The 15,878-nt window shown below is 43.9% G+C and overlaps 2 protein-coding genes across 2 annotated transcripts; both read left to right on the forward strand.

Annotated features, from left to right (window-relative positions):
* Positions 1-3,002: 3,002 nt before the first annotated feature.
* Positions 3,003-7,014, forward strand: LOC109748534 (uncharacterized). Its single transcript, XM_020307563.4, has 2 exons — positions 3,003-4,813; positions 4,902-7,014. The coding sequence occupies exons 1-2, from the start codon at positions 4,598-4,600 to the stop codon at positions 5,367-5,369; spliced, it is 684 nt and encodes a 227-aa protein (XP_020163152.1). The 5' UTR covers positions 3,003-4,597; the 3' UTR covers positions 5,370-7,014.
* Positions 7,015-10,234: 3,220 nt separating this feature from the next.
* On the forward strand, positions 10,235-11,447 carry LOC109748535 (uncharacterized). The gene is made up of 3 exons (XM_073506621.1): positions 10,235-10,408; positions 10,488-10,913; positions 11,001-11,447. Exons 1-3 carry the CDS (start codon positions 10,235-10,237, stop codon positions 11,106-11,108), a joined length of 708 nt encoding a protein of 235 aa, XP_073362722.1. The 3' UTR covers positions 11,109-11,447.
* The last annotated feature ends 4,431 nt before the right edge of the window (positions 11,448-15,878 follow it).

The raw sequence follows: 15,878 nt of genomic DNA on the forward strand, positions 1-15,878 counted from the left end.
GGATAATATTGTTACCGTTCGATACATTCAAGTATATTTGAATTTAAATGCACAGAGCTATATCAAATAAGGCTTGTATGCATGTAGTGGTAAAATGCAGCCACCAGCTTGGTGACAAAGCTCTTGCTCTAGTATTTCATGGTCGAGGGTTTGAGTCCATTGGTCTCCACCATTTGTTTTTGCAATTTCAGCTGATTTAACAAGCAAAAAAGATGCACCGCAAAGACTCGAACTCGCAAGCTAGGAGCACTAACCAATGGAACAGACACAAGTATTGATTTTCAGTTGGTTCGGTTATATATTTTACCGACACAACATTTGGATTCAGGATTCTTTTGAACAAATACACATGAAAAAAAAAATGCAGGCGTAAAGCATTAGAGTATTGTAATGCCGCAAGAATAGATTTTTTTTGCCCTGCTTTTCAGGTCTTGTCTAAAGTTCTTCTTTAATATTTAATCAATGAAATGCCATATATTGTTTCATGTTTCAAAAATATATATATTGCAGTCTGAGTAATGATTTAACTTTGATTGTAAATTTTCTTGGTTGCTTACCAAGCTGACTGCTTCGTGAGTTATGATTTATCTTGTATATTTTGTCACGTTTCAAATATATATATATATTGCATGTATGTATGTGTATTAATTAGTAGCTACCTGTTATGTATGGATGTGCATTAATTAGTAGCTAACTAGTGCTATGGATGGTACCAGGGATAACCGCATGTTCCTGCATACTCCAGGTCAAGGGATCACACACGGAGAAGATGTTGCCATCATGCATTTTGATAATTTGAGGCGTTTGGGCCTCAGCTTGCTTAATCTCTCCAACACAATCTTTGTCTTCTCGGAGGTACGTGAAGACCTGCCCTTGCGTGAAGCTTCAGGAAGATTTCCCAAGTCGTCGTGCTAGGCGGTTCAGCCTACGTAAGAGCGTTAACGGTTAACGTCGTGCATATGCCAATTCAGAGAAGAGCACCGACCGAGTCCCCAGGCGGCCGCAACTGTCAACATGGCAGCCACACACACTTAGAGCAAGTACAATAGTGTGTTTATAGCCCGCTTAGGGCATCTCTAATGGCAACCCGCAAATTTCCTCTCGCATCCTTTCACGGATAGGAGGGACCAGTTCGGGGCCACGGATGCAGGGGGAGGGCAGCCATCGAACGCTAGCTCCATACATTTTGACAACAACTTGAACCAACCGTATGAAATTCGACCAAACATGACGGATTTCATTAGATTTTTACATCAACTATAAGCGAAGCTCGTCGAGCTAGGTATAATTATCTAATCTAAATGGTCTTCGGCGTCCGTTCCCGTGTACGTCCATGAACCAAGAGAACCGCAGCTTTACACCCTACACGAGTTATACTCATGGCCTCCTCTTTCTGTTTTTCATCTTCCTCTTCATGTGCTTCTCTTCACGAACCCCTTCACGATTACGCGCAATTTTCCTTAAAATTATATGGCTGTTGGATCCATCCCACTCAACATAGCTTCTCCTGACACTAAAACCTTTCTCAAGACCATATTTGTTATAGAATCTATAACCTTCATCCTCACTATCAAATATCTTGTTGGCAATGTGATAGTACTCCAACATAGACTCATCACTTACATCCACCATGTGTTCCTGCATCACCACTCCGATGAAAAAAAAAACTCAAACGACAAAGACAAATGAATGCAAAAGCCAGTACGAAATCTTGTATGGAATTTTAAACTTTGCTCCTTGTACATGTTATGCCAAGCGATCATCAACGTCCATAAACTATTGAAGTGACAATGGATGATGAAAAATCCTAAATTGAATTGCATGCACTAGGGAAACCTAAATTGATGATGACTAAACTAATGTATGTAGGAAGTGCAGGCTATGAATCCAAGTCAAGTGATATTTGGGCGATTCACACCTTAGGATGGAAGTCGGGAAGAGATGGGATCAGTCGGGGGCGAGTTCCTATAGTGCCGCCACCGTCGCCGCCGACTCAACCGCCGCAGATGTGATGCCATATTCTTCTTCTTGCCGCCGGGCACATCGAGGACAGTGAAGGGGGCGAGTAGGAGGCCGAGGACGGTGAATTGGTTCCTCTCGCCGGGCACATCGGAGACAGTGAAGGGGACAAGGACGAGGAGTTGACCATAGTCTGGATCAACTAGGGGTGGTTCTGGTCGTGGACATGATCGATTGAAAGCACAATATTTTACCCTGGACCATTATGCCCATCTCGGATTAAAATAATTAAATTTTAATCATTTTGAATCCCCCACCGGCTCGGGCGGCTACTAAAAATCAGAGGTGTAAGTACTAGGTAGTACTCCTAATATTGCGCCAATCACCCTAAATGAGCTCATATAAAAATTATTATGTATTCTCTCAGTTCCTAAATATAAGTCTTTTTAGAGATTTCAATGCGGACTACATACGGAGCCAAATGAGTGAATCTAAACTCTAAAATATGTCTATATACATCCATTTGTAGTTTTTATTGAAATCTCTAGAAAGACTTATATTTAGGAAAGGAGGGAGTAGTTTCTAGGATATTTTGGTGTTTTTTGCTTCCTTGATTCATGTATCGAGTTTCTGCAAAAATCACAGGTGCGTGTATTTGTGTAATCAACTAGTAGAAAGGAATTTGATGATGTAGTAGTTGTCTTATTCCATCTTTAGGGAGTCGTCGCCGTCTCGCCTGTCTGAGAAGGACACAAACCATAACACATCTCTAAGACACATCTAAAATCGGAACCCTCCCACTGGCAAGGGCCGAGATCCACCGCGCCCCCATGACCCTAAGGCCACCGGAGACAAGGAGGACCGGCAGCTGCACCGACAAGAGGCAGAGAAACCCTATTATTTTAGGGGAGCAGGCGGGTCCATTCTTCTTGTAGGTTATCTACCGGGCTACGGCTCTGAAAACTACGTGGTCAAAACTACAGCATGTGGACACGCGGGTGCTTAAAGCCCCTGGGTACAACCCGTTGCACAAGGTTTATTCAACAAGATTCGCTAGCGAGCCATTCGTAGATTATGTTGATGAGCTACGTAATTGTGGGTTCGACCATTTGTGGTCGTGTTTTTCTTTTTCTTTTGTGATGAACTCAGTGACTGCAACTTGATTCATGTAATCCCTTTTTCCAAATAATATGACGCCACTTCTCATGTTTTCAAATACAATGCTGAATATTTATGTAGTAGTCCCCTGCCTGAAAAATGAACAATTAGGTAGTAGTTGACTTGAACAAAACATCGAGGCAATCCTAAGTACTAGTGGTTTGTAAATAGATCACGCTGGGCATCTCCAACTTTCTATGAACCATTTTTTTTTTGCCACTTTGGAATCACCTAAATTTGTCTTAACTATCTCAACGCACTATTATGATGGGGTTCCGAGCCCATCCACTTCCTTGCTGGAACAGAAAACTTTAAAGCATTAGGGAAATACGGCCCGAGACATGCAGCATCCAACATGTGACACCCTTCTCAGTCTATCACGGCGGGCCTCTAGTTAAGACCAAGGCTGTGCCATTGACTGTTGGCGCAAAGCAGTTGGGATTGGGACTTTAGAACTGCATCGATTGTCTGCGTTTCTCCAAGCCCTTAAAAAGCTGGCTCCACACGTATGGATGGAGGGGCAACCATATAATTTAATGCATTCTCATTTGAGAAAACGCATGCAAATTACAATGTATCAAGACTAATTTCATGCAATCTTCATAGTTCACACTTCACAGTGACTAATGCTAATGTACAACAGAGAATTTGACAGGGATATCGATCAAACAAAAATGAAGAAATGGCAAGCACACAAGTTGACTGGAACATAGAGCTATTAATCGATTCAAAATAGAGCTTTTTTGCAGGGTATTTAGGGTTTAGGTTTTCAAATAGAGTTGTAAAATAGAGATTTACTCCTTGTGCGTGCGTGCGCGCGTGCGTGAGTGCAGAAGTCGTCTTCGTCAATGCTCCCTGGGATCATCAATAGGGTATACTTTCTTAGTATCTTCCAGTAATTCAAATAATATGATAGTACAGCAAATAACACCCCTCAGGTTCCAAATCATGAAGTTCTACAGGCCGTACGTACGTGAAGAATTCCTAGGAGGCTACAAAAATCGACGCTGCCATCCATCATTTTTTGTAACATCAAGAATGAGGCTAGGCTTTGGATCGCCGCCGGCGCGAAGCACTTGGGAAACATCATGCCGCGAGAGTAGAATCTATGTATCTTATCTTGCTTTTCTGTTGTAAAAGCAACTCTAAACTTCTTCTTAATTAATGGATGAGGCAAATCTTTTGCCTCCGTTTCGAAAAAAAAAAGAATTCCTAGGAGAATTAGGCGGTGTCTTGATGATAGCTTCCTTGCTTATGAAGCCTTTCCCTTGCTTGCGTACGTAAGAGTGCTGACGCCAGAGTCATTGGTACCTATCTCCCTTGTCTGAATATGAACGAACGTTGCTTGGTGGACTAGTTGACTGCATGTTGGCTTAGCTTATTTCTAGCATTTGTACCACGGAGCCAGCTGCTAACGCGGGATGCCCGCTGCGCGTCCACGTTTCTGCTTAATTCAGTCCCACGAAACCTCAACACATATATGATGTGCCATCTTCAGACAGAGCAAGTAGCAAAGAAGATCGAGCGGTTCCCCACACTGCAAGTAGAAAAGAAGTTCGAGTCCCTGGAGTGCCAGTCAACCATCAACGGCCAAACCGCCGCCACGACCATGAGTGGCACCGTTGTCATCACCGTCGCCGTCGACAACTCTCTCATCGGCAAGAGCTGTGCCATCCAATGGCCTGCCACCCGCAAGGTACGCACCTCCCAATTCTTCCCTTCGCGCGCGCGATGTAAAACACTTTGTCCACCGGTTAATCCTCGTGATGGTTTGCCATTTGCAGGGGCTGCAGATTGGCACACCATCGGCTGATGGGATCGAGAGCGTGATGTTCACGTACCGATTCATGGAGGACCGGCCGGGCACGTACCACACTTGTGACGACCAAGACCCGACCACAATGTTCACCGGGTCGTCCCATTCAGAACACGATGCACTCAACGTGCCACACGGAGACGAGGGACAGACCAGATACGGCTTCCCTCACACCACCGACCGAGAAGTGATGGCGTACACCCCAGGAGGCAGGGGCCATGCCGCCCTTGCATGCCCTGAAGCACAACTCATGGCCGGTAACTCTGTTATCTACCTCAATGACGAAGGCCCGGTCGAGCGGCTCCTTCGGTGGGTTGCTGGTATATGCGGGGGCAGGGACCATGCCGTCTATGCGTGCCCCGAAGCACAACTCATGGCCGATTGTCCTGTCATTCACCTGAATGACGAAGGGCCGATCGAGTGGCTCCTCCGCTGATCCATCGGCTGTTACGTGCCATCGATGAGATGACCCGTTAGACTTGAGGTTTACAGGTTGAGAAAATCCTCGTGTCTCGCGGGGTTCCACCTTCCCACCATCATGCGTTAATACTACTCTCTTTCTCCTCTTGCAATGTAAGTAAACATTATTCATTTTCTTTCTTTTGGCGTTGCAGCTTCATTTGTGCTTTATTCTGTGGTTGCTTCATTTGTGCGTCGAGTTTGTAAGTATTTTCCGACTCTATTCTTTTGTAATCTAGTGGAAATGAATTTGATTTTCTAGTTGTCCAAATTATTGGTCAATGAATTTGTAACCCAGATGTTTGGAATTACCTATTGTTTTCTCTCTTCGAGGAGGAACCTGTAGATCTTACTAATCTGATAAACCAAGCAAAACACCTGTTACCAAGAAAAATATGGGACTTTAAAAATGAAAATAGATAGAGTAATTTCAGAACAAAGACACATAACAAACATGCAAACTATGAAGCTAAAGCCAAACAAACAGATGGAAGTCTTAAATTTTCAGCAAACCAAATCCCTCTTGAATCTCTGCTGCATCGAGAGTTGGACAAAAGTTTCGTTCAAGTCTGCCGCAAAAGGAGGCCGTCCCATGAGGAAAACCTGATAAACATTTTTTGTGCATCGGCCTGAGTGTCACCATGAGCTTGCTAAAGAATCCCAAAAACCAGGATCCACGTCACTGATTTGTCCAGTCCAGAGGAGCTGAAAAAAATCATGCCAACTAGACCACACGGCCTGGAACTATAAACCATCGTGACACAAACCCCATATCTCAATCGATGCTGAAGGCAAACCACCATGTAGAAGGAGAAGAATGACTTATTATGTAAGTCAAACCGCCATACTCAATCGAGACAACAAAAAACACATGCCTAAAAACATACCTCATGACACCGTAGAGGTCATCCGTGTGGGGGCGGCAAGTTAACAGTGAAAACTGCTAGGATCTTAAGGGTTGGAAGTTAGAATTAGAGAGGAGGAGGAGGCAGCGACAATCGGGATTTTTACGGGAAGTTGAAGACTCTTAACCGGAACAACTATCTATTGTCGTCATGCTAATTGACAATGGGTCTCATGTTTCGATGGATAAATCAGAAGGGTGTAAATACACTAGAGGTACACAAACTTGTGGGGTGAGAATGAATTTGTCCAAGAACTTGCAAAAGGAAACGAGCTAGTCTAGAAAAATATTTATCCAGTTCAAATTTTTCGAAATTACCCTAATGCTTACTCGTGGAACGCCATACTGAAAAAAGGAAACACACCCGCGGCAAGTGCTTTTGCCAATAAACCCATGGAATTCACATAAATTTAGATGCCCCTACCCCTATACCCCATTCGCCCTTTCCCTCCCGAACCCCTAATCTCTGTCCCTTCTATGATAGCCGCAGGCAGAAGGATGATCGTCAGCGTGGCATGGGCGAAGATCACCTCTGTAGTTTACTATAACACAAATTCTTTCTTGTAGGTCAATGAGCTCTTCACTCAATGTCTTCTATTTAGGTGATATATTGTATTAGTGAGCTCGGCAAGATTGATCTTTTAGGAGAATGGTATGTTGATGGATGTTGATTATGATCTGCCACGATTTGAGTCGAGTTCAATGTGATTGATAACAAGCATGAGGAAAGAATGATATGGGCACATACGGAACCCATGCTTGGTCAACTTACTTGTCATGCATCATACATGTATATGCATTAATCAGTAGATAACTGGTGCTATCAGTGGTAGTACCAGGGATAACAGCGTAGCATCCATGTTCCTGCATAATGTGTACATGGTCCAGGTCAAGGGGGTTCAAACAGGGAGAAGATGTCGCCATCATTCAATTGATAATTTAGTGCGTTCGGGCCTCAGCTTGCTTAATCGCTCAAACTCAAATTGAAACTCTGGAAGCTTAGGGGAGATACCTGTTTCTGGTTTAGCCTACATAAGAGTGTTGATGTCATGCATATGTTGGGCGGCGGCCAGCATCAACAAGCCGGCCACACTAATGTGTTGGGTGACGTCGCCATCCCTGTTATGAATTTTCACCACAAGACCTCTAGTAGACAGTGGCGGCGCCAGGAATTTCTTCCTTGGTATTCATTTGTGCAATTTTATAGCAATATAATAACAAATATACAGCAAGCTAGCAGAAGTATACCAATGGATTAGCAATTCTTTGGTTTTCCATGGAAGTCCAGGGAAGACCCCAGGCGCCGCCACTGCTAGTAGAGATCCAACACACGAGGATAGAATAAGGAGTACGGACTAACATGACATCGAGAGTTCACACAGATCATGACAGAACCCAACACCGCCGGGAAATCCAACCAGGGAACCGAGATGTAAATTTTGTAAATACTCTAGAGGTACCCAAACTTGTGCGGTGCGAATGTTTTTGGCCAAGAACTTGCCAAACGTAACGAGCTTGTCCAAAAATAATATTGATCTAGTTCAAATTGTTTGAAATCACCCTATTGCTTACTCATGGAACGGCACACACGCATGCATCGTTCTGATGCATAGGCCGGGGTAATCCTCCTTTTCAAGAAATATATTATTTTATCCGATCAACCCATGAGATTCATGTAAATTTGTGCGCCCCTACCCCAATGCCAAATTCCCCCCTTTCCCTCCCGAATCCCTAATCTCTCTTCTATGATTGCCGCCAGGAGCAGGACGAGTCAGCGAGGCATGGACCAATATCGCCTCCGTATTGTACTATAACACAAATTCTTTCTTGTAGGTCAATGAGTTCTTCACTCACTCTCTTTTATTCAAGTGTAGAATTATATTAGTGAGCTCGGCAAGCTTGAATTTTTTCGGCAAGCTTGATTTTTTTAGGAGAATGGCGTGTTGATGGATATTTATTTTAGTCTGCCATGATTTGAGTAGAGTTTAATGTGATAAGAAACAAGGACGAGGAAAGAAAGAAATGGGCACAACCCGAACCCATGCTTGGCGAACTTACATGTCATCCATTAGACATGTATATGCATTAATCAGTAGATAACTGGTGCTATCAGTGATAGAACCAGGGATAACAGTGGTGCTATCAGTGGTAGAACCAGGGATAACAGCGTAGCATCCATGTCCCAATATAACGTGTACATGGTCCAGGTCAAGTGGGTTCAAATAGGGAGAAGATGTCACCATCATTCACTTGATAATTTAGCGTGTTTGGACCTCAGCTTGCTTAGTCGCTTGAACTCAAATTAAAACTATGGAAGCTTCGGGGAGGTACCTCTTTCTGGTTTAGCCTACGTAAGAGTGTTGATGTCATGCATATGTTAGGCGGCTGCCAGCATCAACGAGCTAGCCACACTAGCGTGCTGGGCAACGTCGCCATTCCCGTTATGAATTTTCACCACGAGAGCTCTAGTAGAGATCCAACACACGAGGATAGAATAAGGAGTATGGACCAACATGACTTCGTAGTTCACACAGATCAAGACGGAACCCAACGCCGCCGACAAATCCGACCAGGGAACCGAGTTTTTTTTTTCCGGCTGTCTACATGATTATTTAAGGAATATATACTGTACTAAGGTTGAGACACTTATTTTGAGACGGATAGTGTATATAACAGAGAGTTCAAAATATATGCTTCCATGTTTCGTCTACGACCGTGTGTGATACAACCTATACGTCACACATGATCTTACTTAGTAACCATGTGAACTAGTACATGGCAAACAACTCATGAGGACCTGTGTGCATGATTTTTTTTTATTCAGGTCCGAGAAATCTGAAAACCAAGTAAACTGAAAATCCCAGTGGACCTCGGAAAATATTGTTACCGTTCAAAACATTCAACTGGATTTGAATTCAAAGCCACCGAGCTATACCAAATAAGCTGTATGCATGTAGTGCTAAAACTCAGCCGCTAGCTTGGTGACAAAGCTCTTGCTCTAGTAACGCATGGTCGCGGGAATGACTCCATTGGTCTCCACCATTTGTTTTTGCAATTTTAGCTGATTTTGCAAGCAAAAACGATGCATTGCAAAGACTCGAACTAGCAAGCTGGGTGCACTAACCAATAGAAAATACACAAGTATTGATTTTCAGTTGGCTTGGTTCAGTTATATATTTTAACGACACAAACTTTGGACCAACATTCTTTTGAAAAAAAATACACATTAGGAAACCCATCACAGGCATAACCGCATAAAGCATTTGAGTATTGTAGTGCCGCGAGAATACAATTTTTTTGCACCGCTTCGCAGTCTTGTCTAAAATTCTTCTTTAATCACAGAAATATAAAATACTTTGGCTTGTTCAAAAAAATTTGCAGTTTGAGGAATGATTTACCTTTGATTACAAATTTTGTTGGTAGCTTACCAGGCTGACTGCTTGGTGAGTAATGGTTTACCTTTCTTTTAGAACTAGTAATGATTTACCTAACTAAACGTGAAATGTACGTTTTTAGAATATCATGCATGCAATCGTCGTGCAGTGGGATTGATTGATTGATGGTTGATCGAAGTAAGAAATTTTCTGAAAAACATGTACACTCTATATTTTGAAAGGAATAACAAATAGTCAACGGCAATTATCCAGCGCAAGCGTCGCCGAGTCGTCATACGTACAGCCAGCGCGACGAGCTCCAGATCCGTCCGATCATGTGTTACACGATGGCGTGCTGTTGATGTTTTGATCATGCCAACAGTGGCACTGCCATAGTCCACTCCCTGTTTAATAAGGGACGTTGGCTTGTTGAATGAGTACCACGGTGCCAGCTAGGGCGCGACGACGACCCTAACGCGTCCATGAAGCTTCTGCTTCCTTCATTCGCACGTAACCCCAACACATGTCATCAGTATATATACCACCCCATCGGCAAGGAGAGCCATGGGGGTTCACCCCGGGCTGCGGCGGCAGCTAGTAGGAAAGCAGCTGGAGTTCCCGGACTGCCGCCAGTCAACCATCGACGGCCAAACTACCGCCCCAACCTTGCTCATCACCGTCGTGGTCGACAACGCTTTCCGCGCCAGGAGCGCCGTCCAATGGCACGGCTTCTGCCAGGTACGTTCGCACACCCCTCCTAGTGTTGTGATGTCCAATGTTTTGTTTTGTCCACCGACTTATCCTTGCGGTGTGGCAGGGGCCGCTGACTGGCATGTCGCCAGCAGACGGCATCGAGGGCGTGACATCCACGTACTTCTATTACGTGTCTGATCGTGTGCACCATGACCGAGACTGTGCTCCAAAGTTCACCGGCACGCAGGGAGGCGAGGCTGGTCTGACCGCCGGCAGTTGCGCGGGCCGTGAAACAAACAATCCTGTACATCCTTTTCGGCAGGGGCCATATGCGTGCCCCGAAGCACAACTCATGGCCAACTGTCCTGTCATTCGCCTCAATGATGATAGCGCGGTGGAGCGGCTCCTCCGATGGTCCGCCATGACATTGGAGGCCACAGCCTCGTGGGTTGCTGATGAGGACGTCAATACCATTGTTACACCCGCAGCCCCTACTGTTACATATACTGAACCAATTATTAGAGCTCGCGCACGCCAATTAAATTATCAGGTACTTTTCTTTTTGGTAATGATTCTAATGTTCATGAGAATATGATGCTGCCTAAATTGGATACATTCGTTTTGCTTACGAATGAAGGGCCTAACTTGGAGAAGGATGAACATTGGAGCTAGAACAAGCATGGAGTTGATGGCATGCGTAAGGAGAACAAGAACGGAGTTACAAGTGATGATTCCAGGACTTTGAAGCCACCATAAGGAGTGCATGAAGCCTTGGACGAAATATACAAGATGCCACTTCAGAAATTTCGTTCAGAGGCTATTTTAGGTGCTGCGTCACCTTATTATTGGGCCAGGTCCATGTAATTTCGAAATACATAAGTATAGGCTGTTTTTAGAGTCCGTATGTGTGGGGAAACAACAGATATGGTTGGTTTCGGGCCCCTTCCCCAAGGGCCACGAAATTCCCCCCTCTTCCTCCATACATACAGCCCTTAGGGCACCGTTTAGATTTTGGGTTTTGTTTAGATTAAAGTTCGCCATAGCTGCAATTTCGCGTACTTCGTTTGTGTTCAACGACCAGACAAAGGCGTCACAGAATCTTAGTTTATTGCTTATTCTTCGTTTGCCTGCAGGAAACAGACCTTCGTGGTCAGGTTGATCGTGCTCCGGCGTGGTCAATAACCTCTCGGAGTTGGTTTAGTGATTGCTAAGGCGCGACGTCCTCGCACGTTCGTAGTCGGATCGTCAAAGTCGACTTCCTCCAAAACGATAGCCACCATCTCAGCGAAAGACGGGACACCTTTGCCTCTATCAAGTGGTATCAGATTTCCAGGTTGCTCGATGAGATTTTACAGTTTTTCGTAGTTTAGATCGAGTCTGTTCTTCATACCTACAGTCCACGAAAAAGCCACAAAATATAGGGTTAGTTCATCATATCCGAACCAATCTGAGCCTTTGCATAATCTTTTTAGGGTTTTGCTTTGTTGAATTTGCGGTTGCATCGTCATGTCAAGTTGCTGGTCTTAGCATTTAGTCCTTTAGAGTTTCGAGTTCTGTTCACAAGTTATCACGCCGCCGCCGCACCATCGTCATCACCGCTGCCATATACCACCATCGTCATCACGGCTGCCATATAACACCATCGTCATCGCCGCTGCCATATACCACATATCCACCGCCATCACGCTAATCCGAGTCCACCTCCATCACAGATTCGCCACCAGTCCATGTTCCACCGCCCTGCATATATCCGCCACCAGTCCGAGTTTCCACCAGATTCATCTCCGCCACCAGTCCTAGTCCGAGTCCAGTAATTTTTGCTTTGTTTTCGATTTTCAGATCACGCCATACTCCGAGTCGTGACCAAGTCAGACTCCCGAAATTCCGTACCACCCGCAGTAAAAAAATAGTTCCAGTTTCAAAAAAAACTAAGTCTGGAAAATTCTGGCTAGGCGGTTTTTAGGCCATTTGTAGACTTTTTTGAAAAAAAAAATTTGTTGCGGAGCAAAAAAAAGTGAAAAAAAGTGCAAAAAAGGAGAAAAAATCAAAGTATGCTCCTCCCTTGTTTACGTGCAGCGCTGTGATTTTGTTAGTGTTCTATGCTCGCGTCTCTAGCACGTTCTAGCCTACTTTGCATCTCTGAATTGATTATTGCTGACCCTTTTTGCTACCATATTATAAGCCTTCCCAACTCCACATACATCTATGTCGTGCGTTTGACTCTCCCTGGTAATCGCTCTATCCAAGCTTTGAGAGTTTTGACTACAACGGTTGTCGATCACCGCCTGCTACTTGGTAAGAACTGGTAAGAATTTGAGATTTGCTTGACGGATTTGTGACGCCCCACCACCACCATTTGTTAGTAGTCTGTAGGATCATAGTCTTGTGTGTTTTTATTGCTGCTAACCATGCCCGGATCACAAGCCGACGAGATTGACTAGGAGAACATGACAAATAAGGAGTTGCATGATAAATTTCAGCAAATGATGACTGAACAGGTGCAAGATGTGCTGAACAATTTTGAAGAGGCCATGGATAGGATAACTGGCTTTGAGAAGACGTTCAAAACAAAGCTCGATAACAAATTTAATGAAGTGCTTGCGCGTCTTCCACAACCACCACCGGCTGCACCTGCCGCACCTCTGCCACAACAATAACAACAACGACTACTTCCACGTCGCGAAACAGCCCTCTGCCGAGCGAGCCGTGTCCCTCTTGAGCCTAGCCAAACTGTTGGTGCTGCTGTTGATACTTCTGTGGCTCCTGCTGCTGATCAGAAGGAGGAGGATTATGCGGGAGATTACGAGGATGAAGTTGATCAAAATCAGAACTACGTGCAACCACCAGCACCCGGTCGTCCACATGCAAATAATCGCAATGGTAGGGCTGCATTACCAGCTCAGGTACGAGATCATGACCATCTTCCTAAACTGAAATTGAATATTTCACCATTTGAGGGTAGATATGTTCCTGATATATATCTTACTTGGGAGTTAGAAACCGAACAACGTTTTACATGTTTAGAATATCCCGAGGAGAGACGTGTTGCTGCTGCACTTTGTGCTTTCACTAGTTTTGCTTGTGTGTGGTGGTCTGAACATCATAGATCATATCCGAATAATATTCCTACTACTTGGGCTGCTTTGAAAATTGCTATGCATACTCGTTGGGTTCCACCATATTATCAACGTGAATTACTTCAAAAATTGCAGCGTTTAAGACAAGGAAAAAATTCTGTAGAGGAATATTATTAGGAATTACAAACTGGCATGATTAGATGTGGTATTGTTGAGGATAATGAAGCTATGCTTGCACGTTTTATGGGTGGATTAAATAGAGAGATTCATACCATTTTAGAGTATAAGGAGTATAACAATATCACTCGTTTATTCCATCTTGCTTGCAAAGCTGAACGTGAAGTGCAGAATCGATAGGCATTGGCGCGAACTAACTTTTCTGCAGGTCGACCTTCATCATGGACACCATGTGCATCCTCTACTTCCACTGCACCATCACCTCCATCAGGTGCCACCTCCAACCGTGATACAAAAAAGCAGGCACAACCACCACTATCTGACAAGAGCACACCTGCCGGGCCTGCACAGAGCTCTTCTTCTTCCATGGCATCAACAGGGCACACAAGTGATATTATTTGTCGTCGTTGTAAGGGAAGAGGTCATTATGCGAGAAAATGCAAATCTCAGCGTGTGATGATTGCTAGTGACGATGGTGGGTATGAGTCCGCTAGTGACTATGATGAGGAAACTTTGGCTCTTATTACACGTGAAGAACACGGTGGAGATGATTCTGATCATGAGACGCAATACATGGCTCCTGAAGATGCCGATAGGTATGCATGTTTAGTTGCTCAACGTGTTTTGAGTGTGTAGGTCACACAAGCTGAGCAAAATCAGAGGCATAATTTGTTCCATACAAAGGGAGTTGTGAAGGAACATTTTGTTCGCGTCATCATAGATGGAGGGAGCTGCAACAACTTGGCTAGCATGGAGATGGTGGAGAAGCTATCTCTCACCACAAGACCACATCCACATCCTTACTACATCCAATGGTTCAACAACAGCGGCAAGGTTAAGGTAACACGTACTGTTCGTGTGCATTTTAGTATCTCTACATATGCTGATTATGTTGATTGTGATGTGGTACCTATGCAAGCATGTTCCTTATTACTTGGTAGACCATGGAAATTTGATAAAAAATCTGCACACCATGGTAGAAACAATCAGTATACTCTTGTTCATCAGGATAAAAATATTACTTTGCTTCCTATGACTCCTGATTCCATTTTGAAAGATGATATTAATAGAGCTAATAAAGCAAACAGGAGAAAAACAAGAGTGAAAATCAGATTGTGGCAAAAGAATTTGAGCAACAAATGAAGCCTAATAATAAACCATCTACTGTTACTTCTGAAATTAAATTGAAAAGTGCATGTTTACTTGCCACCAAATCTAATATTGAAGGGCTAGATTTTAGCAAATCTGTTTGCTATGCTTTTGTGTGCAAAGAGGCATTATTTTCATTCGAGGACGTGCCTTCCTCTTTGCCCCTGGTGTCACTAACATATTGCAGGAGTTCGCTGACGTCTTCCCACAAGACGTACGACCGGGATTATCACCTATTCGAGGGATTGAGCATCAAATTGACTTAGTTCCCAGTGCATCGCTATCCAACCGTGCACCATACTGTACCAATCCAGAGGAGACGAAGGAGATTATGCGTCAAGTACAGGAGCTGCTCGACAAAGGTTATATACGCGAATCTCTTAGTCCTTGTGCTGTTCCTATTATACTAGTGCCTAAAAAGGATGGTACGTCGCGTATGTGTGTTGATTCTAGAGGCATTAATAATATTACTATTCGTTATCGTCATCCTATTCCTAGGCTAGATGATATGCTTGATGAATTGAGTGGCTCTACACTATTGTCCAAAGTTGATTTGTGTAGTGGATACCATCAAATTTGTATGAAATTGGGAGATGAATGGAAAACAACATTTAAAACTAAGTTTGGTTTATATGCGTGGTTAGTCATGCCATTTGGGTTAACTAATGCACCTAGTACTTTCATGAGACTAATGAACGAAGTTTTACGTGCTTTCATTGGACGATTTGTGGTAGTCTATTTTGATGATATACTGATTTATAGCAAATCTTTGGAAGAACATTTGGAACATTTACGTGTTGTTTTTATTGCTCTACGTGATGCACGTTTGTATGCTAACCTTGGAAAGTGCACCTTTTGCATCGACCGAGTATCTTCTCTTGGCTATGTTGCTACTCCACAGGGAATTGAAGTTGATAAAGCCAAGATTGAAGCTATTGAGAGTTGGCCGCAGCCCAAAACGGTCACACAAGTGAGGAGTTTTCTTGGACTCGCTGGTTTTTATAGGCGTTGTGTGAGAGATTTTAACACCATTGTTGCACCTCTCAATGAGCTTACAAAGAAGGATGTGCCTTTTTTTGGGGTACCGCACAGGAATAAGCCTTCACGGTATT

Source organism: Aegilops tauschii, chromosome 1 (genome assembly GCF_002575655.3).
Source record: "Aegilops tauschii subsp. strangulata cultivar AL8/78 chromosome 1, Aet v6.0, whole genome shotgun sequence".
NCBI lineage: Eukaryota > Viridiplantae > Streptophyta > Magnoliopsida > Poales > Poaceae > Aegilops > Aegilops tauschii.

Excerpts from the sequence above, each read along its gene's own strand:
- LOC109748534 (XM_020307563.4), top strand. The coding sequence starts at position 4,598 with ATGATGTGCCATCTTCAGACAGAGCAAGTAGCAAAGAAGATCGAGCGG. Across the intron at positions 4,814-4,901 it reads AATGGCCTGCCACCCGCAAG|GGGCTGCAGATTGGCACACC; the intron begins GTACGCACCTCC and ends TGCCATTTGCAG.
- LOC109748535 (XM_073506621.1), top strand. The coding sequence starts at position 10,235 with ATGGGGGTTCACCCCGGGCTGCGGCGGCAGCTAGTAGGAAAGCAGCTG. Across the intron at positions 10,409-10,487 it reads AATGGCACGGCTTCTGCCAG|GGGCCGCTGACTGGCATGTC; the intron begins GTACGTTCGCAC and ends GCGGTGTGGCAG. Across the intron at positions 10,914-11,000 it reads CACGCCAATTAAATTATCAG|GGCCTAACTTGGAGAAGGAT; the intron begins GTACTTTTCTTT and ends TTACGAATGAAG.